General features: G+C 33.6%; 1 protein-coding gene across 1 annotated transcript; it reads right to left on the bottom strand.

Moving 5' to 3' along the window:
• Positions 1–758: 758 nt before the first annotated feature.
• Positions 759–21,318, bottom strand: LOC134236190 (uncharacterized). The gene is made up of 5 exons (XM_062718357.1): positions 20,937–21,318; positions 11,078–11,215; positions 4,460–4,586; positions 2,051–2,254; positions 759–1,150 (listed from the first exon to the last, which is right to left on the bottom strand). Exons 1-5 carry the CDS (start codon positions 21,275–21,277, stop codon positions 923–925), a joined length of 1,038 nt encoding a protein of 345 aa, XP_062574341.1. The 5' UTR covers positions 21,278–21,318; the 3' UTR covers positions 759–922.
• Between the last annotated feature and the right edge of the window lie 5,827 nt (positions 21,319–27,145).

The following is a 27,145-nucleotide window of genomic DNA, read 5'->3' on the forward strand; positions in this document are numbered from 1 at the left end:
TTATGGCCAGAGTAAAAGTTTTGGATTTTGGTGTAAAAGTGTGTCAAACTCCAAGGTCAAATTTGGTGGTACCCAAACAAAGGTCTAGTCACAAGAAATACACCTGTGAAATATGAAATCAATAGTCCCATTTAGTCAGTTATGGGCAAGGTTCAAGTTTTTGAGGACAATCAGACAGACAGATGAACAGGGCAAAAACTTTATACCCCTAAAACATCATTTATGGGGGCATAAAAGAGACCCTATGCCACAATGCTCACCTGAATTACTTTTACCATGCTGTATAGCAGCTAAAGCAGGTGACATATTTTTCTTGAAACACTCTAGTTACAATTTAAACTTCCCTTTACCCAAGGATGTTTTGTACTACGTTTGGCTAAAATTGGCCCGGTGGTTATTGAGAAAAAGTTCAAAATGTTTAAAGTTTACAGATGGACTGACAACTAGACAGATGGATAGACTGATGGATTGACGGACAATGGATGATCAGAAAAGCTAAGGTGAGCTGAAAAGAATACTGTGAAAACACTATTTTTCGTGGGGTTTTTAATTTTCATTGTTTTCAAGGTATGAAAAGACCCACGAATTCATGCCTATAACGAAATATAAACTGTCATATACACAACCTCTTAAAAGTTCATCATCCACAAAATTAAATCCCCACAAACCAACATTTTTTCCTTAAACCACGAAAATTTGACTCCATGAAAATGCGTGAATTTACAGCATTAAACAACATCATTTTTACAAGTTTTTACTGTCCGTATTTTACATATTAGGAAACAAATACATTTTTCAAGTAACATTTTTTTCAAATAGAGTAATAAATAATGCAAGTGAATTTGGGTGTTTTTTTTTTGGCAAATCGCACTCCCTTCCAATAGCAACTTCACTGATATAAGCAGTTTCATGTTTCATGTTTTTATGTCGATGGTCGATGAGCGTCTCGTCTCTCCTGCATAGTCCTTATGAGCAGGATCGCTTTAAACAAGACCTTGCGATCTTCTCTGTTTAAGAAATTGTAACGTTTACTGTAGAAAAATCGAGGTTGTTCCCCTTCTTCATATTGCGTAGATCCAGCTCTATTACTAGGGTTGTTTTTAATTTTACTCCAACCTGACTTTGTCACATCAAGGTATGTAACTCGTACCTAAATAATAAAAGAAATATAATAATCTAGTTAAGTGAATTTTGCCCCTAGCGTAAAGGGGTTAGAGAGTGTGTGTGTGTGTGTGTGAGGGTAGGTGGGGGGGGGGGGGGGGGGGAAACCAACAGGAGAAGTACAACTGAAGAGAGTCAAGATATAAAATAAAAGATCTTAAAACATAAATCTCTAATAAGCAACCCTCTCCAGCTTTTCTGAATTCTCAGATAAAAGGGTCCCCTTAATAAAGTTTTCAGTCTTTCAATGAATGTTGTTGGTTCTTAACCCCCTTCCCCGCAGTCACAGTCAGTCTAATACCAGAAAACATACAGCACTATCTGGTAACTAAACTTAGGAAAGACAAACAGTAAAGACTGTTAACTTGATCATGTAAATAAGACAGTTTACTAGATCATAAGTGAAATGGTTATCTATCTATTGATTATTTTATGAATTTAAATTATATTTAAAGTTAAAATCAAACAAAAATTGTTATTGTTACTTATGATTGATTGTTTTAAGTATTTTTTAGCATTCTGACTTATTTTAAATGATTTTTCCCAATTTGAGGAAATGTTGCTCATTATAATTTTTCCCAATTCAAAAAAATCTCTGTTAACCCTGTGAAGGGTGACATAAAAATTGTTCCATTGTAGCAAACTCAGGACTTGACCTCTTCTTTTTTTGAATATGTATACATGTATCAAATTTCAATCCAATATGAGCATCTATTGCAGAGAGAGTGAATGGAAACTATAAATTATTGGCATTTTATTCAATCAAAGGGGCATAACTCAGAAATTGTTCCGATTTGCCCCAATTATCATATCTTTAAGTTTTAAATTTTATTGCATAGCCAAAAGTTATTGTATTCTTAATTTATATTTAAGTTTGAAAAAAAATTACCCAAGTCTTTTCAATAGTGAAGCCAAGTGTCCCCTGCCTGCTCAAAGAGCTATCCAGGTAAACAAAAAGTTCTCCTATGTGCTGGGTCAACAGATTGTGATCTCCAATAAAACCACCTCCCGGTTGTTCCTGTTCTTGTGTGGCAGTTCTTTGTTTCTTCCTTGGAGGGGAGGAATCAGGCTCTTCCTGCAAGTCTTTTTTCACCTGAATATAAATTAATTATCAGATAAATATATATATAATATACGTACATATGGGCAAAAAATAGTCAATTATTGATTAATCATGACAGTATAACGAATTTCGCGATGAATAGAATTCTGCCATTTCTTTGTATGCCAAGAGTCTACACTGATTACTGACTACATTACAGTAACATTCTGTGCTCTAAATATTACAGTCGCTCAAGGCAGGGGGTTTAATAATGCAGTCTGTTCATAAAGAAAACTTGAACTTTCCTAAAGGCAAAAATACCCCCACGGGGTTTTTCAGAGGAAATGCTAAATTAATAATATTTGATGAGTCTAAGTCCTAAGAGTTGTTTACAATTTGTTCATAACCATTTAGACTCAAAAATAATTTCTCATTAATTTTTTTTTTATGAATGAAACTAAGGTATAATCTAATAATACATCAATACTATTACTAATACATTGTGTTTACATTGCTTTTACAATTACTATTGAGAGAATAAGAGAACAGAGATCTTTAACCATTTTTACCAAATTCCCAGGAGATATATGTATAAATAACACATTCTGGAGAAAGTAAGAAGGACAATGATGTGTTCCCGTTTTGCATATATTTGATACAGTTTTTCGTAATGCTACAAATTAATTGTAATATTACAGTTTTCTGTAATTATAGAGCAATTCGAATAGTTAAATAAGATTTCTTAATTTATTTTATTATCAGAGACTGTTTTGATATTAGAAACAAGCTTACAATAGTTTAATACATGTATTTTGTAATATATGGCTAACAATACATTCCTGTATATAAATATGTGCTTTAGTGCCAATAAAGAATTGAATTGAATTATTCTGAGGTTTGACAGTTTTCCTAAAATTATCATAACATATATTCAGCTTACTCATTTACAAACCTTCTAATTTTCTTAGTAAAGAAAATTGAAATGGTTATATGTTATATAGTTCAAGACCACAGGCCTTTGGATCGCTAAAAAATATTTTGTGTTAAAAAAAAAATAAAGGTACTGAACTCTTACACTGGGTACCTAATTTCGCTAATAAAATATTTTTTATTCTAATGCTCTAAAATTCTACTTTCTATCTAAATTTATTTATAGATAAACATTCTTCAATTCTACCAAAGCTCATTCCGAAATTCCATATATTTCTTGAGATATTCTGAAATCAATTTCAAAAATGACCAACTTTCTTTTACTCGACATTAGCTTGGGCCCCTGGTCATTCACATGTAAACAGACGGTGTTCGAAGTGCGGCGAAGAGCTGCAGAGTATTTGCAAAATCTTTCAACAATTTAAAGTTGATTTCTTACTCCAGTTTGTAACGTTAAGTCCGTAATAATATTCCTTTCGCAAAAAATTAAATTTGAAAACGTCTACATCAACAACTACCGCCATGTTGATTTTGAAAGTAAATGAAGCCATGGTAGAATGAATTTTTCCCGGAATGCATTATATACCTTTCGATTTTCAAAACAATTAGACCGCTAAAATGTTGTTTATGACTTAGTTACACCATATGATCAAATTAAAGAAAAACCTTGTAAAGCTTGAATGCAAATGAGCAAATATTCATTGAGTTTAGAACAAATTCTGGGGAAGATTTGTCCCGTCGTTCCCGCTTTACAATTAGTGAAGGCCCAAGCTGATGTCGAGTACAAAAAATATTGTCAATTTGGGAATTGATTTCAGAATATCTCGAGAAGTATAAGGCATTACGGAATGAACTTTGGTAGTAATGAAGATAGTTTATATTTGAATAGATATGGATAGAAAGTAAAATTGTAAAGCATTCGATTTAAAAGAATTTTATTGGCGAAAGTAGGTACCCCATGAAAAGAGTTCCGTACCTTTATTTTTTTTTTTTCAACACCTCAATTTTTTTTTTTTGCGATCTAAAGGCCTGTGTTCAAGACACTTGCTTTGGCAAACGGGCTAAATTTTGTTGTGACATTGGTTGGTCAAGTTCAGTTTGTTGAAAAATGATATCAAGTAATAATTTGATTAAAATAAATTATTCTGAATTAATATCAATATTTTCTAACCATCTGATAATTCTTTCATTTTCAAACACTTTTTAATTCAAAACATAACTTACTGTTATTATTATGTCATTGGTTAACACTCATCTCTGTAGAATTTTCACATGCATGCTAAACTTACTCACATTTTTTATGTGCATACATCATATCAATCATACCTTACAAATAAAAACGACTTTCCTCTTAAATTTTTGTCTCGCTTGGGAACAAACCATTAAGTCAGCTCTTGAAGACATACTTCTCCTCCGGATCAAAGCTTTTTCAGGACTTATAAATGAGTGGTTCCTGAAAATAAGAGACAGGACTTGAGTCATTACACACAAAGTAAGATTAAAGGTATATACTGCTATTCTACTGTTCACAAATACACTCAAAAAACAAGGGGCACATAGCCCTCACAGAAAAAAAATAATAGAAACTTATGTTTTATAAGCTACTTATAAACAATAAGGTCATCCATTAGCTAGTACACATCAAAGCCTTTGGCTCAGGTGAGCTATCCAGAGGCCCAGGGATCACATAGCTCACCTGAACACTGTGGCGAGGAATAAAGCAAAAATCAGCTATTTTAAAAGTATCAAAAAGCTTCAAAGCATTAGTATTCCCAATGTACCCCTAAAAGGAATCAAAGTACTGAAAGTACTGAAAAGCGGTTAGCATGCTTTCATCAAATATGTACAGTGTACAATAACAAAAAATGCATTGAATCATGATATTAAAGTAGGCATGCATATCTTTTTCCAGTGTCATCAGCGAAGAAGCAGACACACTGAATTTTGTAGTACTTAACTAAATTGTATAATCAATAACATCCCAGACTGATGTCACAAATGTTTGTTTCAAAATATCAACCCGAGATTTTCAGTTTGAAAGACAGGAAGTTCAATTTAAAAAAATTCTCCCTAATTGTCTCCATTGTTGGCGTCCAAAAGTGCTCAGAATGAAAAAAAATTATGTTGATGTTGCAAATTTAATTGGCTTTTATGCTCTATTGATTCTGAAATTAGGTAACTGTTAAGGCTACTATAGCAAACAACTCAATAAAGTGCCACGCCACAGCATGATACGCCCGTCAAAAAATTAAAATTAACTAAATGGTTTAGAGTGCAAGAAAATCATGTCAACCTTGATTCTAAAATTTCCATAATTTTTTCTAATTCCTTAAAATATTTGTTTATCCATCCCCTGTGGTGTAGGCATTAATCATAGCATCATTGATGGATTTCTATACTGGTTGTATTAGACCTTGTCAAATGCCCATCATATTAAACAATATCAAATTACCGGTAGTCTTAACAACTTAATCTATACCAAATTAATTTTGAAAATAAAATGCTGGCCATCAAATGACATATGCTATTTCAACTGTCCAGCAGTTCTTCTGTCTAATTCCCAAAGGGTAACAGATAAGAAGATGCTGGCTAGCCTTCCTAAATTGAACTCATTAATTAATCTTTGACTGGATGCTTGTCTACTCATTACTTTAGATGAATGAATCTGAACTCTCTACCATAAAATATTTTTTAAAATATATAAAATACTCAATGATTTTTTTTTTTAACATTTAATGTCAAAAAGATTTTAATATGGGATTTCTATGGAAAATGGACATGCTGACTCCAATCCTATGAAATTAGTTTTTTAGATTAATCATATTATATAATATCATATCAGTTTATTATGCAAAATCAAATTAGTGTTAATTACTTTTCATCAAATTCATTTAAATTAGGCTAGCCAACAAGAGCTATTTTTAATCCACCAGGCTTACCCATCTGCTCAATTCCCAAAGGGATATAGATAGCATCGATGCTCTCCAGTTTGCTCCTCACACTAAACTCATTAATTTCTCTCTAATTTGACATGCAACTTTCTGTTATCAAAACTCTTGACCAGTGCTTGATAATTACACTCATGGGAGACATGGGATTTCTCTAACATACATTATATTTGTTATAGATTGCTGTCAAGTATATGCTGAAAAAAATAAGTATTTTCTTGATTTAACACTTTTTTAATAAGGATACAAATATATTTTTACATTTTTTAGGATTATGAAATTCAAAATTTAAAAAACTTAGTTTTTTAAAAAAATTCATTTAAATTAAAGGTCACAGTGACCTTGAAATAGGTCGCGACACACCTTCTACCCAAGATGTATACATTTCCCAAGTTTGATAGTTCTAGGTCTAATAGTTTACAAGTTATGAGCCGGACAGGATTTTTCCATATTTGGCCATAGCATCTAAATTAAAGGTCACAGCAACCTACTTGCGCGCGACACACCGTCTACCCAAGAAGTATCAGTTGACAAAATTTGATAATCCTAGGCCTAATAGTATTGAAGTTATGAGCCGGACAGGAATGGACAGACGGACGGACGGACATGAAGCCTATAACATAATACGTCCCGTCTTAAGACGGGCGTATAAAAAGAAAATAAAATGATAATTCAAATTCTTTAGATTAATTGATTTGGAGTACTGTAAATAGATCTTTAGCTGGCTAATCTGAGAAAAACGGATGGACGAACAGAGAATTAATTTCAGAGAGCTTCAGTTTCGTAGGCTCACTGCGGTGACCTGTCATTGGGGATGCTTACTTCTCCTAGGCACCGGAACTTTCAAGGATCCGTTTTTCTTTTGAGACTGATCACTGTTCATTCTGTATTTTGATACAGATACTGAGTACATCTGTTTATTAATATTATGAACTATTTCTCTCACAGGAAGAAAGACAAGTAAACAAGATAATAAAGTTTTGAGAAATGTATATTATTGACTTTTCATACAATTAAATGTTCGAATAAGTAAATGGTATATGACAATTATTTAAAAAAAGAGTCTTGCACGATATGTATAAACGATCATATACTGAGTACTTGGCAAATATTTTTCATGAAATATTGTTAAAAAAAAAAAAAAAAAGTGTGAAAAGGAAAGTTGTTGTTTAATCCATCAATACTAGTATTTTAAAAATTCAAAGGTTCACTAAAAGTCAGTGTATAACAAACAATTTAATTGTCCATTGCAAGAATTACCTAGGTATCATTGTCACTTTCTTCAATATGTCGCATAAGCAATACACTGTTTTTTTTTTTTTTTTTTTTTTTAGTAAAAACAAGTATGCGAATTTCTATCAATATGTCTGTAAGCATCTGTATTTTAATTTTTATTTCTTCTCAAAGGCTCAAAATGATAATTAACGAATTGGACAAATTCAAATTTAACTAGAACTGGCCAATAGGGACAAATACCCCCGCTGGGTTTTTCAGAGTAGGTGCAAATTCAGAAATATTTTATGGATCTAGTAAGAGGTATTCACTATTGTCTAATATAGTGCCTTGCCACAGCATGATACGCCCATCAAATATTGTTCGATAATCATAAATTGGTTAGGGTGCAAGAAAATTAAGTAACCTTTGATTAACAGATTGACACAGATTTCAATGATATAATTTCCATTTCTTATCATGTTTAAAATATTGTACATACATCTCTAAGAAACTTACAGTGTAGGGGTTAATTAAAACAAATATTAATACATCATATAATTCTAAACTGGCCGTGTTAGAGCTTAACAAATATCCATCTGCCGCTTTAAATTGTTTCTTGCATATTTTATGAAATAATGGAAATGCTACAGTCTAACAAAAAAAAAAATCAAAAATTAATTATTCTTTAGACTATAAAATTCTAAGTGAGACATGGCTGCAATTTGTTGCAAATATATAAAAATTGAAATGTAATTTTTTTTCAATGAACACATGTATAATTAATTTTAATTATATCATACAATACTAATTCAGTTTTAATCATACACTAAATCATCAATTTGTTTTAATTACATTACACCAATTGAAAGATCTTTATCTGAACTACAGCCATCAAGAACTCTTTTAATTAACACAAGCAACTTTAAGGCCATTTCTTTTTGCCCAACTCCCAAGAGATAAATTAAGATTAGATCTAGAGATGCTCTTGCCAGTTAACTCCTGACAATGAACTCATTAATTTCTCTCTAATTTGACATGCACATTTCTGCTATCAAAAATTCTCCTTGACCAGTGCTTCATAATTATGCCCATGGGACAAACTGAATTCCTCTCAAATCATTAACATTTGTTATAGAATTTGCTGTAAAGTATATGATAAAAAATAAGTTTTTACTTAATTTAGCATTTTTTAATAAGGATACAACTATATTTTTACATTTTTTAGGATTATGAAATTTAAAATTTTAAAGACTTAGTTTTTTTTAAAAAAATCACTTAAATTAAAGGTCACAGTGACCTTGATATAGGTCGTGACACACCGTCTACCCAAGATGCATAAATTGTCCAAGTTTGATGATTGTAAGTCTAATAGTTTTCTAGTTATGAGCCAAACAAAATCACAAAATAAAAAAGAAAAAACGCCTGTAAAATGCAGAAAAATCATCCAATCATGATGAAAATCCCAGGTGCACACCTTCATATGGTGAATAATAAGTGTATAAATTTTCAGACAAATCCATCCAACAGTTTCTGAGAAACAAAGTTTTTTGAATTTAGTCCGGACAAAATCTTGTCTACAGACAGACGGACAGACAGACGGACATGGTGATTCCAATATACCCCCCTAAACTTCATTTGCGGGGGTATAAAAAGTATTTTTACAACTTATATCTTGCATAGGAATTTAGCAAACTTTCAAAAATAATCATTCATTAGATATAATTTTCAATTTGTGCTTATCGTCAAGATATTTCATGCCTCTTCTTTCTGTGCATATTTTATATCGGCTGATTTTTAGAAAAGGATCGAATGCCGATTAAATTTTTTTCTCCAATTTTTTAAAATTAATTTTAGTATTTTCAGGCTCCCATTATTTTTTTTTAAATAAAAATGTGATCGTTTAAAATCGTTCGTAATAATTAGACTGAGTACAGAATTTATCCCTGGAAACAAAGCTTTTATCATCTTTTAAATAATTTCAATTGAGAAAAAAAGGAGAAGAAAACAAACGTTTCATTATGGAAGTAATCCATAACTGTACAACTTACAGATGTATTCAGTATTTTTATATAAAGGCTTTCATCGTGTACTAGTATTACTTAAGTTAATTAAAGGGGTGCCTTAATATTTTGGAAAATGAAACTCGATCGAGAGATTCTCCGACGTTTTGCAGTCGGTAATAACCTTCAACCCCTTTAGCCAGTAATTAACCCGTCCTCCCCATGCCCAGTAGCATAATTCAGTCAATATTTATTGTTCATGAGGGGTGCCTTATAATTAATCACAGGCACCTGAATTTTTATCAGTAAGTCTCTAAATTAGCCAAATATCGAAACATTCTACCCCCTCTATATATAAATACACAAGGTGTCAACGCCATTTTGACCACCTGTTCGATTCAGGCTTCAATTTAACACATAAATCGGAAATGCCTACTGGTTTTCGTGTAGCATTGGGTTCAAATATGATATTTCTCGCTATACATTTCTTCCTAAAGTTTAAATCTCACGCGTTGATAATGTTATCAGCTAAACTTCATGCTGACTTCGAATTTCGTCACAGGGCCCGATCGCCATCAGCTGATGTCACGGAAATTTAACCTCGACACCAAATGCTCCTATACATAAACTTTTTTTAATACAACAATTATAAATTTATTTCATTGACAAACAAAATCAGAAAAAAAATTTAAAAAAACGAAAGATTATGTTGTTTTGATAGTCTTGATTTTATTTAACATATGTTATATGTGTTAGAAACAAATCATAGGTACTAGGTAGAGGCTTTGTTGAAGTTTCCGTTGTCGATAGGTAGCGCCTTATGGAAGTTTCCGGTGTAGATAAAAATCGGACACATGCCATAAAGCGGTTAGCGAAGCTAACCGCTTAAAAAATTAAAGGGCGATGATTTGAACAAAGTTGAATTTATACTTCGGCCAAAACAAAATAGTCTTGTTTCCTGCTTCCCAACCTACCCTATATTTTGCACCCAACCCTAAAGCTTTTTGGGAAAAAAATGGAAATTGCAGGATTTTATGTTCCAAAAGTGAAAAAAATAAATGTATTCAAATTGTATTTCATGAAATATATGTTTAAAATTTGGACTTTCATAAAATTCCACTTGAGTTGTGCATCAAAAGACATGGAATTTTATTTTAAAAGATATTAATATTGACCTAGCTATGACATGCTTAATTTGGTTTTGTAGTAGCACATATCTCAAAAATATCATTGGAAAAAATAAAATATAATACAAAAATAAAAATAATAATTTTCCTTCCTACCTACCCTTTTTTCAGGCTGGTGGTAGCAGGAAACAAAGACTTTTCTTGGCCTTACTACATGTACTAATTTAAAGGAAGCTCAACTTTTTCTTCACTATGACCTCTTTTCCAACAAGTTTGAGTTTTATTATGGCCCCACCTGCCCCCGGGGTCATGATTTGAACAAACTTGAATCTACATTGTATAAGGATGCTTCCATATAAATATGAACAACTATGGGTTTGCTGTTCTTGAGAAGAAGATTTTTGTAGATTTCTCATATATACTCCTATGTTAAACTTTGATCGTCCATTGTAGTCCCACCCTACCCAAGGGGATCATGATTTGAACAAATTTGAATCTACACTATCTAAGGATGCTTTCTGAGACTCATAAATTTATATGACCAATCCCAGCTTTGTTGTTCTTGAGAAAAACAAATTGCATTGGATCACTTGAGGGACTCAGGTGGCCTAAAAAAAATTTTCACCTGTACATGTTTAATTTATAAATACTCACAGAGTGTTTAATCCAAAGAGTTGCAGTAGCTTGTCAAATAATGTCTCATATCTGCCTCCAGATATTGCTGATTTTGAATTACTTCCAACAATTATTTCTGCCAGTATGAAATTGAAGTCGTCTAGTTTCACAAGAAACCTGCAAAGAAAAAAAATTGTTTTAAAATAGAATGAAACCAATCGTGAACCAGAGCCACTACTAAGTGTACAAATTTTTTGACATGCTGAAAAATTGTACTGTCATAAATGACACTCTTTAAAGAAATTAAAGATCAATTTACCATCATATTTCTTGGAAGATAAGTTAATTCAGAAAATTAATACACAGTCCAGTCCAATACGAAAAATCGTAATATTACTAAAATTCGTAATATAAGCAATTTCTAACTCTTCTAAGAGTTACTTCCCTTTTTTCTGATACAACCTGCTTGTTATGTTTCATGAGAGATTATACGTCTCTGGTTTCATCAAATCATCGTGGATATGCATGCATTTTCTTTGTTTTGATGCATTTGATCCAAGTGCATGCAGAGTCAGAGCCTAGTGAAAGTTGTACAAGTTATATCCCGTAACATCTCGTTGTTGGAGATGAGGGTCTGATTTTTAGGGTAGACTTCGGGAAAAATATAGGGAATTCGGGGATTATAGAACACTATGACAAGTTTTAGGATATATTGAAGTTTTATGGAAAATTGTTCCCATCCCTGGGAAAATTCTTATATAAGAATAATAATACAAAATTTTCACTCACCCATTACTATCGTTACTTTCTTCTTGCATTTTCATACTTTTCGATAGAGGTCACTGACCAAAATGACCACGTGATACTAGTACCATTGGGGCATAATGTATTTCTGACGTCACACTTTCCTTAACATCATTCAGTTTCTTTCAATGCTTAATTTTGTCTTACATTACGAAAACTCGTAATACAGTCTCTCACAACATGCTATATTACGAGTTTTCGTAATTTAACTATATTACGAAAAATAGTAATATAAGAATAATATTACGATATTCTGTAATATTACGATTTTTCGTATTGGACTGGACTGATACAATAGCTTATAAATTTTTTTTTCAAAAAATCCTTAGAAAATTAAGTCATTCAGACGATAAGTTTATTTTCTTATGCTGATCAAAATTTGCATGTCCAGCTTTAAATTGCTGATTAGAAAATCATTGTATCCTGCCAACATGCCATCATAGGCCAGGGACATTACCAATACTGCTAAAAATTATTCACCATAAACTACATGTATTAACAATATTTAATTAAAATTTCATTGACAATGAATTCAATTTAAATTTGAGATTACTTAATGGGAGCACTAAGTCTTGTTGATTTTCTTCCTCTGTATTTTCAGTAAATAGCATATTAATTTACAGTTCTTCTTTCCATATACTTATTTATGTGACAATATTCAATTTCAAACTCCTCTTTGCTTATAACCTTTGTATTACTATTTAACATGTTTAATGGCATAATTTATCATTAATTTTGATATTTCATCAATATTTTGAGCACTGATCAATCTCAGTTTCCTGACAAGAATCATGAGAATTTATAAAGCCCAACACTGAACACATATGGTTTTTAATGACAGAAATAGAGTTGTCTCCCGTAATCAGAAAGAATAGGAAAATATATACATTAGGATAATATATGTGTAGCTATTCTATACATGTCAGGTACTTAGACTCTGCTGAATAGTGATATATACCTATAACATTATACAATTAATTACCCCTTGTGAGGTCAACATGGTGAAATAAGGATCCTCATTGTTATAAGTAATGATTACTTTTCCTCTACACAGTCAAAATCTAACACAGAATTCAACTCTTTAAAGTGCCGCCTCTATATTCTATTGAACTGAATCAGTCCAGTCCAATACGAAAAATCGTAATGTTACGAAATATAGTAATATTACAAGAAATCGTAATATTACAGAATATCGTAATATTATTCTTATATTACTATTTTTCATAATATAGTTAAATTACGGAAACTCGTAATATAGCAAGTTGAGAGAGAATATATTACGAGTTTTCGTAATGCAAGACAAAATTAAGCATTGAAAGAAACTGAATGATGTTTAGGGAAGTATGACGTCAGAAATACATTATGCCCCAATGGTACTAGTATCACATGGTCATCTTGGTCAGTGACGTCTATCGAAAAGTATGGAAATGCAAGAAGAAAGTAACAATGGTAATGGGTGAGTGAACATTTTGTTTTATTATTCTTATATAAGAATTTTCCAAAGGATGGGAACAATTTTCCATAAAATTTCAATGTATCCTCAAGCTTGTCACAATGGTCTATAATCCCCGAATTCCCTATATTTTTCCCGAAGTCTACCCTGAAAATCAGACCCTAATCTCAAATAACAAGATGTTACGAGAGATAACTTGTAAGACTCTCATTAGGCTCTGAATCTGCTTGCACTTGGATCAAATGCACCAAAACAAAGAAAATGCACTAACCATACATATCCACGATATCATAATGATGAAACCAGAGACATATAATCTCTGATGAAACATAACAAAGAGATTGTATCAGAAAAAAGGGAAGTAACTCTTAGAAGAGTTAGAAATTGCTTATATTACGAATTTTAGTAATATTACGATTTTTCGTATTGGACTGGACTGTGAATTGTAACGATATATTCAAGGATAGACATTAACTTTTATATTCACATGTCCTTCGGGCAAGTGCACTACAGATTTGTCTGAATGGAAAACCTGGTTGCCCAAAATTTGAAAGAAAAAAATACCAGTTACTGTATTTTTAATTTGTTGTTGTAAATAATAAAGAGCGACAAATTAACTCCGGTCTATTTGGAACTTTACTGGTGGAAATTTTTTTTTTTTGATATGACAGTGATGCTACATTTTGTAAATATATCTTATTAATAACAATTTTTCTGTCAATTACTATCCTGTAAACACACACAGCAATGCACTAATAATATTTCCTTACAATTTTTTTTTTTTGAATTTTTTTCCCCAAGTTATTGAGGCAACAAAACAGTTACCATGTTGGAATCGAGCATCGAGAACCACTGGTATTCTTTATATTCTGTAAGTGAATAGATAAACTATTCTATTCCATGTATATCTATTTCGTCAGAATGCAACGTTAGTTCATAATAAGTTGTCAGACGGAGAGCGCATTTTTTGTAAACAACGAAGGAAAACAGAATACCGAACCCGATTCCTGAATAAAGGTACAGATATGATCCAGAAACGCTACCGAGGGATTCCGAATGCAAAAACAATGTCCTGATTATGGCGGAAATAAACTGTTCAATTTATTGTTTTGTTTATAAACTTATGTAAGATTTTAAAAAATGTTTCTATCAGAAATATCCACTTTCCCGATCGGACAAGTACATCGAAGGTTTCACTTGTCCAAACTGATGATTTACTTGTCCCGGGCAATCAAACAACTGTTAATGTTGATCCCTGATATTGTAACGATAAAATTTTACCGTATTCTATATGGTAATGCAAAACAGATCATGCACAATTTTAAAAATATGTTTGTTTTTTTTTCGAATAATTATTTTTTTATGCATTAACTTCACTCAAAAATGATTTTTTTTTTATTAAACGGTCATTTTAAGCAGTCATTAAAAATAATGATCGTGTCATTATATCCCACGTGCAATGATTCCTAAGTCAGTATTTCTGTAAACAGTACCATTTAGAGTCATTGTTGTGTTTTAAAGTTTTCTTACCAGCCAATCAAATTCGAGTATTATCAATAGAGGTATAATAATGTTTAAGATTTAGTTCCGATATAATCTATAAAAAAAAGTCTAACAATAATTTTAATTTCCAATGTTTTACTGAAACGTCATAAAAAAATAGATGTTTGACTGCAGACTTAGATATTTGACCTGTGGATGAGATATTGGACCTTTTATATCACACTGCCACTGGGGGGGGGGGGGGGGCTACAAATCACATTTGCATTCGTTGGTATGGAAACCAGCAAAAAATACATGTATAACAAAAAAATAAATAAATAAAAGGTAAAAAAAAGTAATTGACTGTGTTCTCAGGCAACAATGAACATGTGTTTTGTCGACCCATGAACCAAATTGTTTGCATTCGGCCTTGTGGCTTTGAACAGGTACAAGATTGGTTCTTGGGTCAAAATAAATGCATGCTGCCCAGCCTGCCCTCGCACCCTGAAATTACTTTCCCCGTCAAAAATGTATATATTATCATTTTTCTAAATATCATTATCTTTTCAACTGCCAAGCAACAGACAACGATACATCGTTTTTCTTTTCATATGAAACATTGTACATGCACAAGTTAACAAATTGTTTCACTTCCGCTTAAATCGAAAGTAGAGATATCGAAATATGGATCCGGGCCACAATTAAAGGGTGAAGGTCAAATCGGCGCGTCGATTTACCCAAATGGACCCAAATGGACCCAAATGGAACCCAAATGGACCCAAATGGAAACAAATGGACCCAAATGGAAACACAAATGGACCCAAATGGAAATCAAATGGACCCAAATGGAAATCAAATGGAATATAAAAAACATGTATTATCGTATTTTATTACTTATTTAAAATGATAAAAATAAAAGAACTTACAGTTACAAATGGAGTTTTAAATTAATTAATATTTTCTTACATTGTATTTTGAGACTTGAATTTGAATTAATTTTTTATATTATTCTATATATCTGCAAAATTGTTGAGGATGAGGGAAGTGGGGATGGGAGGGCCTTACCCCCCCCCCCCCCCCACACCTACTCCGTTCGTACTGCCATGAGAACTGTATACTTCAATTTTGTATTCAAATATATGCAAAAGATATTAAAATAGAAAAAAATATCGTATTTTTAAAAATATGATTAAAGAAAAAATAATTTAAAAATATTCTCTTTTTGTTAAGTTCATTATTTTCACTATTTTGAATAAGTAACAACTTGTAAATACGATAATAATATATATTTTATATTCCATTTGGGTCAATTTGGTTTCCATTTGGGTCCATTTGAATTTCCATTTGGGTCCATTTGGGTTCCATTTGGGTCCATTTGTTTCCATTTGGGTCCATTTGGGTTCCATTTGGGTCCATTTGGGTAAATCGACGCACCCGGTCAAATGGCTAAAACGTAGCACATGTAGGAAATTCATATGCCTCCCTTTCAATGATAAAAATAGAAATAGCTCACATGTTTTAGATACTTTTGGGGTATAGAATAAAAGTAGAGTGTCTAAAGTTTACAATGATATGCAGCAAGGTGCATTTCAAGCAAAAATTATGCTTAGAAATATGAATTGAAAAGAGCATTCATTTGGTTTGTTTACACTTTTTTTGCCAAGCGAGAGCTATCCCGAGGTCATGACGTCAGAAGTTTATTAATAACCAGGGAATTCCACATTCAACACCCCTATTTCTGGATGTGAATATTGATCTGACACATTGCTCTATCATGTGGTCAAAGATATTTTGGAAATGAAGATTTTTAAAAAAGTTACAAAGAAAATAAAACACATGTTTTTACTATATAAGTCTATATGTAAGCTAATTGTGGTCCGGGTCCTTATGATGGGGTGTTTGAGGGATTCCCCTGAATTTATTTTTAAAGATATTACAATGAAATTTTGACAGGAGGTGGGTTATGCATTTTGAAATAGTTTCATGAAAATTTAAAAAAAATATTTAAGCATTTTAAAATTCATTTTTATAAAAATTTAAATTTTTTGAGTGATTGAAAAAAAAATTAAATTATGCATCCCAGAATGCAATATTTCAGGGGAATTGATATGTCGGTGAAAAAGGTCACATTAGTGCATTCATTGACCAGTCAAATAGTTCCTTTTTAAAAATAGAAAAACTGTTTTGTAATGTGTATTTGCATGTGTATTCTTAATAAGGGGTCCCTTTGAAGTCATAGATGAAAGACGAGGTGTTTATTGGAAATGACAGACAAGCTATCCATTGATTTCCCCCACCCAAAATAAGGCGCAATAAGGTGGTGATTGGGCCAATATTTACAATAACATGTGCATGGATTTATTTGCAGGAAACCGCACGTGGAAATGGGATTCAGGCTTTGCCCGACTCATAATTGCACATGCAGGCAGAGGTTGTGTATTGGAGTTTATAATTTCAGGTAAGTGGAAATTATGTTGTGTAAAAATATGTACTTTTCACTAAAGTAGAAATGGGGGTTGATGGGTTTGTCATTTCAAGGAAGATGGAGGGGGGTATAGTTTGTAGTTTTTGACAAAAATATTGATCAGTAAGTAAGTAAGTATGTATGTATGTATGTATGGATGCATGTATGTACATGTGTGCGTATGTGTATGATGTGTGTTATGTATTTATGTGGAAGTTTGGGGGTTGTGGCCTGGTGTTAATTTTTACACATTTCTTATACGACTTTGTATAGTAGGTATCTTTTCGAATAATTTGGTTGGCCCTGAGAAGGGCCGTTTTGTCTTCGTCTTGGCAACTCATGTCTGGTAGTAGGTGTGATCCTCTGGATTGTCTCCCTTGGACTGTAGGTAGGTGGGTTTGGGATCAAGTTGCCCTTTGTTGTAGGTGCATCTGGGTTTGGTCTTTCCTTTTCTAGCCGCCGCATGTTGTTTTATTAGCGTAGCTTTTCTCTGCATTTCTCGCCTTTTAACTGCTTTTCTCTTTCTGTATTCTCTGCGATAGGCATATTCCTGGTCAATGCTTTTTAGGTACTGATGTGTGTGGCCGGACAGTGGCAATGTAATCTCTGCTGCTTTCATGGATGTTGCTAGTCCTGGACTGTTGTTTTGTCTTAAAATCTCAGCTGAGAGGATTCCTTCAGCATTTCTTGAATAGTTGGTGTGCTTAGGTAAAACTTCGCTGACTGCTCTGTTAAGACCCTCACATTTCTGAGTTGACGTGTTGAGTTTCATTTCCTCAATGGCACTTTGGCTAAGTCGCATCTCAAGAATGACTTTTAACAAGTGCTTGTCATTTTCATTCAGGTGCAGGGATGTCAGTTTGTTCGGGGCGAGGATATAAGACTGATTCCACCAGTTGTGTCTGTCTCCACCTTCACACACCACTGAATTCCTTCGACATTTTGAACAGTCTCCTGAGTAGCAGAGGATGGTACTTTCTACGACAAGAGGAAGTTTACCACAGATGATGTTGATGTCTCCAGTGTAGGTATCCATGAGTTTCTTATAGACTAAGCTGCACCGGGCCTTTACATCTTGTGCAAAAACTTTTCTCATGTCGTCTAACCTCGTTCTTGTTTTGCAGGGAAACATCTCGGGGCTGAAGTGGGCACTGCGACACTGCCGGAACTGGGCTCTGCTGACATGGGTTGGGTCGGCCAGTCGAGTGACTTGCCAGTCTGGATGAAAAATACGCATGGCATCTTGGAATCCCTGGGCTGACCGGGCATCACCGTCTGTTGTGGCGTGCTTCACCTTGAACCCGTCCGCTGCCAGATCTTCGCCTATGGATTTAGCCATCTCGTACTCTGAAAGAGGTGAGAACATTTCAATATTAGCTGTGCAGTCTTCATGACCCCCCGGACAATGAACATCATAACCATTACCTCGAAGCCAGGTTCCAGTCCAGCAAAGTTTGTTCTGCATTGCCGTGCCAATAATATACTGTTTGTCGGTGTTGGTCTCGCATGCAATGGCGTAAGCTTGTGATGCATTGTAGCCTGGCTTTTTGCTGCTACCGAAGGTTATGGAGTTGTAGCGTCCATCTATGGCAATGTCCAGTTCCTCTGGATGTTCTTGACCTTTGACCTGGTTGATGGCCTTAACCAGTTGTCTCTTCTCACCCATGTCTTTTTTATTCAGGGCTAGAGTGGCTGTGTTGACCTGGTTGCTGGCCCTTTGCATGGAACTGCGGTTAGGAGGTGGAATGTCCAAGGCAGCTACCATTTCCCGACTGCGTCGATTCCCCATGGAGGTGTTCTGCAGGGCTAATTGAAAGTTCCAGTTGATACTGGCAGGATTAGGGCCTGGTTTGTTAAAGGTAGGAATTTCAGTGTATAATTTATAGTAATTTGTCTGAAAATTACATACCGTACACAGTAGTCTCTTCTGCCATCCAAACCCCCATTTCCTCTGTCCTGAGTATTCCCACACTGGAAAATTACAGTGCTTGGCCTGGTCAAAGTGGCATTTGGCTGCATCATTAAACATTTCCAAGACCAATGTTATGTCAACAATGCGGTTTCCCTCAAACTCATAAGACGTCTCTTCATTTTTTAGCTCCTGGCATGGCTCAGGTCTGGGACGAAGGATAGGTGTCCTTGAGATGTTTTCCTGGCCTTCAGCAAGGGGATGTGCTGTCTCGGTCTCTGGGGATCCCTGGATGTTTGACGCTGAACTTGAAGCTCCTGCGGCGTTTGACGTAGCCTGATGAGCCTTAATATAATGAGTGTTCCCTTTTTTAAATCCAAAATTAAGATTTTTTCTTCTTTTATGGTCACCTTTCATTGTTTTCATGTGTAGTGAAGAGTGGATTTGAAAGCAAGATTGAATTATGACAATGTTTATTTGGAGACTTTTTTAGTGGTTTTTACTGCAATATATTCCTTTGACAATCACCTGTCAAAACAGACTCCCATAGGGTATTAAGATTACCTATACAAAGACTCTTAGCCAATCAGCTGCACATGGCCCCTCTTCACAGTCAGGAAAAAGGATATGGGGGTGGGCTTAAAAATCTGTTTATTTTGAATGTTATGTACACTTTTATCAGTAATGTGATACATCATTTGATTTATGAATAAATGTACTTTAAATGTTTACCCCTATTGTCACTCTCAGATTTTCATGATAGATTTTATATTTCTTAATTTAAGAAAATTTTATGAAAATGCAGGGTACAGATCATCAAATTACCTAGAAATCTAAAAATCTTGTATTTTACATATTTAAGAGTGTGTGTGTGTTTAAGAGGTATCAACAACTTACTTGTAATAATTAGTTCCTTTTATTGTCTAACAGTTTTTACATATTTCAATTTTAAAATTTCATACTTGCCATTTTTTGCCATTTTCTTTCCTGTATTGCCTTAGTATACACAATATGTAATTTTACATGTAGATATCAACCAATTTCAATCAAACTTGGTATATTAGTTAAGTAGTATCTAAGGATTTCAAATATGGCCTTAAAATTTTTTAATGAATTTTATGCCTCCATATAGGATCCGGGCCACAATTAAAGGGTGAAGGTCAAATGGCTAAAACGTAGCACATGTAGGAAATTCATATGCCTCCCTTTCAATGATAAAAATAGAAATAGCTCACATGTTTTAGATACTTTTGGGGTATAGAATAAAAGTAGAGTGTCTAAAGTTTACAATGATATGCAGCAAGGTGCATTTCAAGCAAAAATTATGCCTAGAAATATGAATTGAAAAGAGCATTCATTTGGTTTGTTTACACTTTTTTTGCCAAGCGAGAGCTATCCCGAGGTCATGACGTCAGAAGTTTATTAATAACCAGGGAATTCCACATTCAACACCCCTATTTCTGGATGTGAATATTGATCTGACACATTGCTCTATCATGTGGTCAAAGATATTTTGGAAATGAAGATTTTTAAAAAAGTTACAAAGAAAATAAAACACATGTTTTTACTATATAAGTCTATATGTAAGCTAATTGTGGTCCGGGTCCATATGGCGGGAATTTTTTTGTAAACAACGTAGTGTCATATGTTTTGACAACTTGAAAGCATGATACATGTAATTCTAAAACAAGGGCCATTGATATGGAAAAAAACAATGAACCGGTACCGAACCCTTTCCCAATAAGCAGAAAAAAATAATCGCTAGATATTTAAGACATGCACTTACTTTTTAAGCAATGGAAAACGTCTAATTTGTTCCACCTGCCCGGGGCTCAGTACCCAGCTACTTTCATAAATGTATTCAACAGGCACGTCCTCCAGAGATGAATAATTTAACTGTAAATCACAAGCCATAACAGAGTTCTCAACTTCTAGTTCTTCGTCCTCGGTCAAACAAACCAAACGCCATTTACCTAAGATAATTTGAAATATGTCTTCCTCTATAAGTCGAACTCCTAGTTTGTCAACAAAACGGTTATCCCACTCTGAAGTGCACTTAGGAAGTGTTGATTCGTTCGAACTTGGTGCATTTGAACTATCCGCACCAGAGTTTGATTCGCTGGACATCTTTACTTCAAAGTCAACCTCATTACAGACTCACAGACTTACGAAAAGTGTTCGAGTCTATTCAACTAGGGTTGGTTTCGGTCCGATCACATTGGACTCATATTGCGTAATATTGATTGCTTGTTTGTTTGTCACTCTCTTTTAAGATTTAATTTTTTTCACTAATATAGAGACCTATTCTCGGCACTTATGGGCATTGATCACTGAACGAGAGATCTTTTTCTTAAATATGGGAATATTGACCCCCCCGCAAAAAAAAAAAAAAATAGATTGGCTGATTGTATGTTTTTTGAACCTCCCTCTTCAAAATGTTCATTCCTATGGAGAGGCCACAACTTGCCGGCGGAGAGCTACACATTTTGTCCTATACTTTGCACTCATGGTCATTAATTAAGCAGAGAGGGGTCTTTGTCGTGCCAGCACCTACTGTGACGCGAGACTCCGGTTTAGCGACCATGCAAAAGAACGAGGGCGTTTTTGATTGGCATTCGGCAGGAATTTGGGCGTAATTGAAAAGTGAAAATTTTATCGACATGTCACATGAAATTTTAACATTTTTTTTTTATATTTATCAGGTTCCTGTGCAACAGGAAAGGAAAATATTTTCCCGAAATTGAGCTTTGATTTGCTAAAAAATTACTCGAAAATTGACCAGATCAGACATTTGGTACAAAATGGTTTATACATTTTTAAATACGTTTTTCTAAGATTTTTCCAACTCTGGGTCGATCTTTCTCTCCATGGTTTTGAAATGTTATTTGTGTGTATTTTAATTCAAAGAAACGAATACCCCTTTATTTAAAAAAAGGAGAGAAGACCCAGAGACCACGAAAAATGAACTTTTCCCCCCAAAATCCAAATGCGTGAATGTGGTGCTTCTTTGTCCCTTTTAAATCGTCTGTATGTGTTTAGCGGTGATAGCTCGGAAAGTAGGGCGACCTGTTCAGTGCACTCGAAGTGAGAAGTTTTTGGTTCTAGCCTGGCACTGTGTGTTAATTTTTTTTCATGCAAACAACCATTTACTTTGTCAGTTTCGTTTTATGTACTGATGTATTAAAATTTTGAATTAGATAAATTTTGGTTCAGTTTGGTTCTCGAGCAATATCAATTCCAATCTTTTATGCTATAAAGAAATGTACATAAACACGTATCATGCATCCATGCATCAAATATTTTAATAGGTGTGTGTTTTTTTGTTTTTGTTTTTGTTTTTTTTTTTTTGGTTTTTTTTTTTTGGTGAAACATTACTATGTTATAGTACCCCCGAGGAAAAAAAAGGGGCATAAATGTTACAATCTCACAATGTCTTTCAAACTAAATTAAGAAAATTACCCTTATGGACGTGTTTGTAAAATCTGACCAGCTATGTTCAGCCAACCAAATATATAAATGGGAATTTCTTCGGAAATATATTTAAATCTCTCCATGTCCTGTCCTTTTGTGTGTTGCTTGTCTTCCATACCTCTGGGTACGTGGCAAAATACTAGATAAATTTTGGTTCAGTTTGGTTCTCGAGCAAAATCAATTCCAATCTTTTATGCTATAAAGAAATGTACACATAAACGTATCATGCATCTATGCATTAAATATTTTAATAGGTGTTTTTTTGTGATGTTTATGATTTAGTTTTGTGTGATACAAATACATCAAAGACTATTCTAGCTGCAATAATGTAGCCCTCTCCGATTTTTTTCAATCTGCTATTTTCTGGAGAGGGCTACAATTCCATAGCATCTCCGTTATGGTGCAAAAATATTTTTTATATAGGGCAACTGCATAGAGAATAAATTGTTTTTACATTCAACTTACTTCTAATAAGACGAAATTTTTATTCAATGTCGACATCATAGCTCGTTAAACGCGAAAACCATGTAAAATAAATCTGCGTGATTACCTGTCGCCCTTCTTAGCAGCCATGACAGTTCACAAGTGACGTACTGAGACTTGCGCTTAAAATATTTAGAACATCTTAATAAAGCAAATGTCGGTGTTTATAAATGATTGTGCTGAATTGTATCACAAAAACATCAATAAATAAAACCATTTCAAGTTAATAATGAATAATAATAATGAGTTAATAACGGATAAATTCAAGTTGTGATGTTGACATACACGAAAAATAACTGATATATATGGATTGTTCTTTATATTTTTGGATTGATTTATGTCTTGGATAACTACATTTTTTGAGTTCAGGTAAAAAATGTTAATAAAATAGCCATGCATTTACAGATAATTTGAGCCGAAATCCGTGCGCGGGAGCGAATCACACCCGCAGCTGCACCATTACGGAGATCCGAAGGAGTTGTAGCCCTCTCTCTCCCACCCCCCACCCCCCCCCAAAAAAGGGGGGAGAGGGCTACATAATTGCAGGTAAGACTATTCAAACAGTGAAATGTCAAAGTTTAAACAGACGAATTGGCCTTGATCAAATTGAAAATCAGCTTGTGAAAACTCAAATCGTCAGTCTTTTTTCTCAGTTAAAGAATATACAAATGAATTCTGCCAGCTGTGCCGTGCATCGTCTAGTACATGGAAAATGCTTTATAAAGTAGTGCCGTGTAACAAATCACGTGGTACCTATCATGTGATCTACAAGGGGCGTGTTTAACTTTACCACATATGTATACAATAACGTGATCTCATTGATCCTTTCATGACCATTTTTTGTTCAAACTGCATTGGAGAATATCAGGAATCATACCGACTTCGTTCTTCAAGAGGTTGTATTCCTATTAGAGGGAAGAAAATTACAAAGAAAAAGGATCTGATGAGATATTTATGTGTTCTGACGAAGACTTTGGGGGCTTCTTCTTTCCAACAGAAATCCATGGCAAATATTTCTTATTTGTTATATGAATTCGTTAAAAAAGGTTGGCTATTTTGATGATTTAAAAACAATATAGATGCAACTGATTTTGCTATCATGTCTTTTTTTTATTATGTGTTAATTGCAGGTTGTTTTTGTTTTTAATGTTAATTTTCTATTTTGTATCTGCAGTTTACAGTTTGTTACCCAGGCTGTAAATTAGTAGACGGTAACTGCAAGCCAATCATCTCCTTTCCCAATTTCATGGAATATGGTCTACATATTCAATGTATTCTCAGAGGATCGGCGTCAACAAACGACTTCGAACAAGTGTTGTCCATAGTGAAGACTGCCACCACGGAAATTTTAAATTTTACCCACATTGGTAATTTTGAAATCATAGGACCTTTTCTTCTTGCCTCCCCACATGTTTTTAAGGAATACAACAAGGGCCTATTTTACTTCGATTTGAATATCACTCTTCATTGTATATTGTTTTTGTAATATCTAATTGATATTCCCCATTTGATAAACATAAATCACACCGTTGCTGGAATTGAGAAAATTTCGTTCGTCTTTAATTGATTGATTGATTGATTGTATACTGTTTAACGTCCCTCTCCAGAATATTTCACTGATATGGAGACGTCTGTAACCATTGCCGGTGAAGGGCTGCAAATTTAGGCCTATGCTCGGCACTTACGGCCTATGAACAGGGAGGGATCTTTATCGTGCCACACCTGCTGTGACACGGGGCCTCGGTTTATACGGTCTCATCCGAAGGACCTCCCCATTTAGTCGCCTCTTACAACAAGCAAGGGGGTATTGAGGACCTATTCTAACCCGGATCCCCACGGGTAAAGGTGTAAGGTTGTGCAATATGAGCAGAACATTTACACAGCCCAAATTAGTACCAAAAATCGATTTTCAAATTTTAAAATCATATTATAATCCGAATAAAATCAGTCCCGATTTAGGGATTATAAGTCCCTTGCTCTTATGTCTTCAGCGGCCTATTGATTCCAATAACGTCTATTTTGACAGGAAAAAATTACCGAATCATTGTCAATTACTCCAATGAAGTATTTTATCTGGGAGAATACGTCGTAGATTATATAGCGGTTCAATTCGAGTATGCACTAACATTCAATTTGTCACTCCAGTTACAAAAAGTATTTCTGAGATATAAGATATATTGACAAATATTCTCGACGCCCTAAGCATTCTGTGTATAATCCTCCTATTGGTAATTTATCTAAAAGTACCTGCTTTACACACGGTTCCTGGATTAAATGTAATGAGTACATCGTTTTCTCTGATGTGTATGCAGATAATGTACACCTTAGCAAACGTTTTAGAGAAAGCACCATGTTCTGTCAGATCTCTGGAATTTTATTACATTACTTTTGGTTGAGTTTATGCTGTTGTTTATTTATTACGTTACTTATGGTTGAGTTTATGCTGTTGTCAGATCTCTGGAATTTTATTACATTACTTTGGGTTGAGTTTATGCTGTTGTTCATTCATTACATTACTTTGGGTTGAGTTTATGCTGTTGTCAGATCTCTGGAATTTGATTACATTACTTTTGATTGAGTTTATGCTGTTGTCAGATCTCTGGAATTTCACTACATTACTTTTGGTTGAGTTTATACTGTTGTTTATTCATTACATTACTTTTGGTTGAGTTTATGCTTTTGTTTATTCATTACATTACTTTTGGTTGAGTTTATGCTGTTGTCAGTTCTCTGGAATTTTATTACATTACTTTTGGTTGAGTTTATTCTGTTGTCAGATCTCTGGAATTTTATTACATTACTTTGGGTTGAGTTTATGCTGTTGTTTATTTATAACATTACTTTTGGTTGAGTCTATGCTATCGTTTATTTATTACATTACTTTTGGTTGAGTTTATGCTGTTGTTTATTTATTACATTACTTTTGGTTGAGTTTATGCTGTTGTTTATTAATTACATTACTTTTGGTTAGGTTTATGCTGTTGTTTATTTATTACATTTCTTTTGGTTGAGTTTATGCTGTTGTTTATTCATTACATTACTTTTGGTTGAGTTTATGCTATTGTTTACTTATTACATTACTTTTGGTTGAGTTTATGCTGTTGTTTATTCATTACATTACTTTTGTTTGAGTTTATGCTGTTGTTTATTCATTACATTACTTTTGGTTGAGTTTATGCTGTTGTTTATTCATTACATTACTTTTGGTTGAGTTTATGCTGTTGTTTATTTATTATATTACTTTTGGTTAAGTTTATGCTGTTGTTTATTTATTTACTGCTTACACATGTTCTTAACTTTTAGAGGCATCAGGGTAAGGAATACAGAAAACAGTAGGCGAGTAAGAAAGGAGTATGTCAAATATATTTTGTTCTGCTATCTGCTTCCATTGATCATAATATCCCCTAACGAAATTTTGTCCTATTTCATAAATTGCAGCATTGGTTATGGTAAGAGAATATGTTTCGTTGAAAACTTCGTTCAAAACATCGTTACATTTATATTTCCTCTTCTTCTAACATGTGTTTCTAACCTCATCTTGTTTATTCTGACCATTATCAATATAGATGTTGACAAAAGTCTTCAAAAGTTTAAAGACAACAAGTCGGAACTGGTTATTTTTATCAAGCTGTTTTGTCTGACGGGATCGGTCTGGATATTACAGGTCATAGATAGCTTCCTGGAAATGTCGTTTTTCTCGCTTCGCAGCACAGTTAAGGTTAAAGTAAGAAGGCGGGGCCTAATTTGTACGGGAAATGTTTACAATGACGTCACACATAATATAAGGTCTTCAAAATACCACAAAATGAAATTATTTGCTATTTCAAACAGATGTATAGATGTATGCTACATACAAACTAACTTTTACAAGCAGTTTTGTCGTTTGTTGAATCCCACACAACAGTATATAAACGATGCATCGATCGCATTGCACTTGTCAATGTGACGTCATCTAGCTAAAATGACGCACTTTATACACAGTGAGAGGCTGATCAAATCACATTTTGTATAATGAAAAATGTCTTTTGTTCTCAAATAAAT

Source organism: Saccostrea cucullata, unplaced genomic scaffold, assembly GCF_032062105.1.
Source record: "Saccostrea cucullata isolate Sc308-1 unplaced genomic scaffold, CSIRO_AGI_Scuc_v1 ctg3665, whole genome shotgun sequence".
NCBI classification, from domain to species: Eukaryota; Metazoa; Mollusca; class Bivalvia; order Ostreida; family Ostreidae; genus Saccostrea; species Saccostrea cuccullata.

Bases quoted from the DNA above. Each gene is read 5' to 3' on its own strand.
- LOC134236190 (XM_062718357.1), bottom strand. From the start codon at position 21,277: ATGTCCAGCGAATCAAACTCTGGTGCGGATAGTTCAAATGCACCAAGT. The intron at 2,255-4,459 runs GTATGATTGATA...ATTTATATTCAG, and splicing joins AAGTCGTTTTTATTTGTAAG to GTGAAAAAAGACTTGCAGGA. The intron at 1,151-2,050 runs GTAATTTTTTTT...TTTATTATTTAG, and splicing joins TCACTATTGAAAAGACTTGG to GTACGAGTTACATACCTTGA.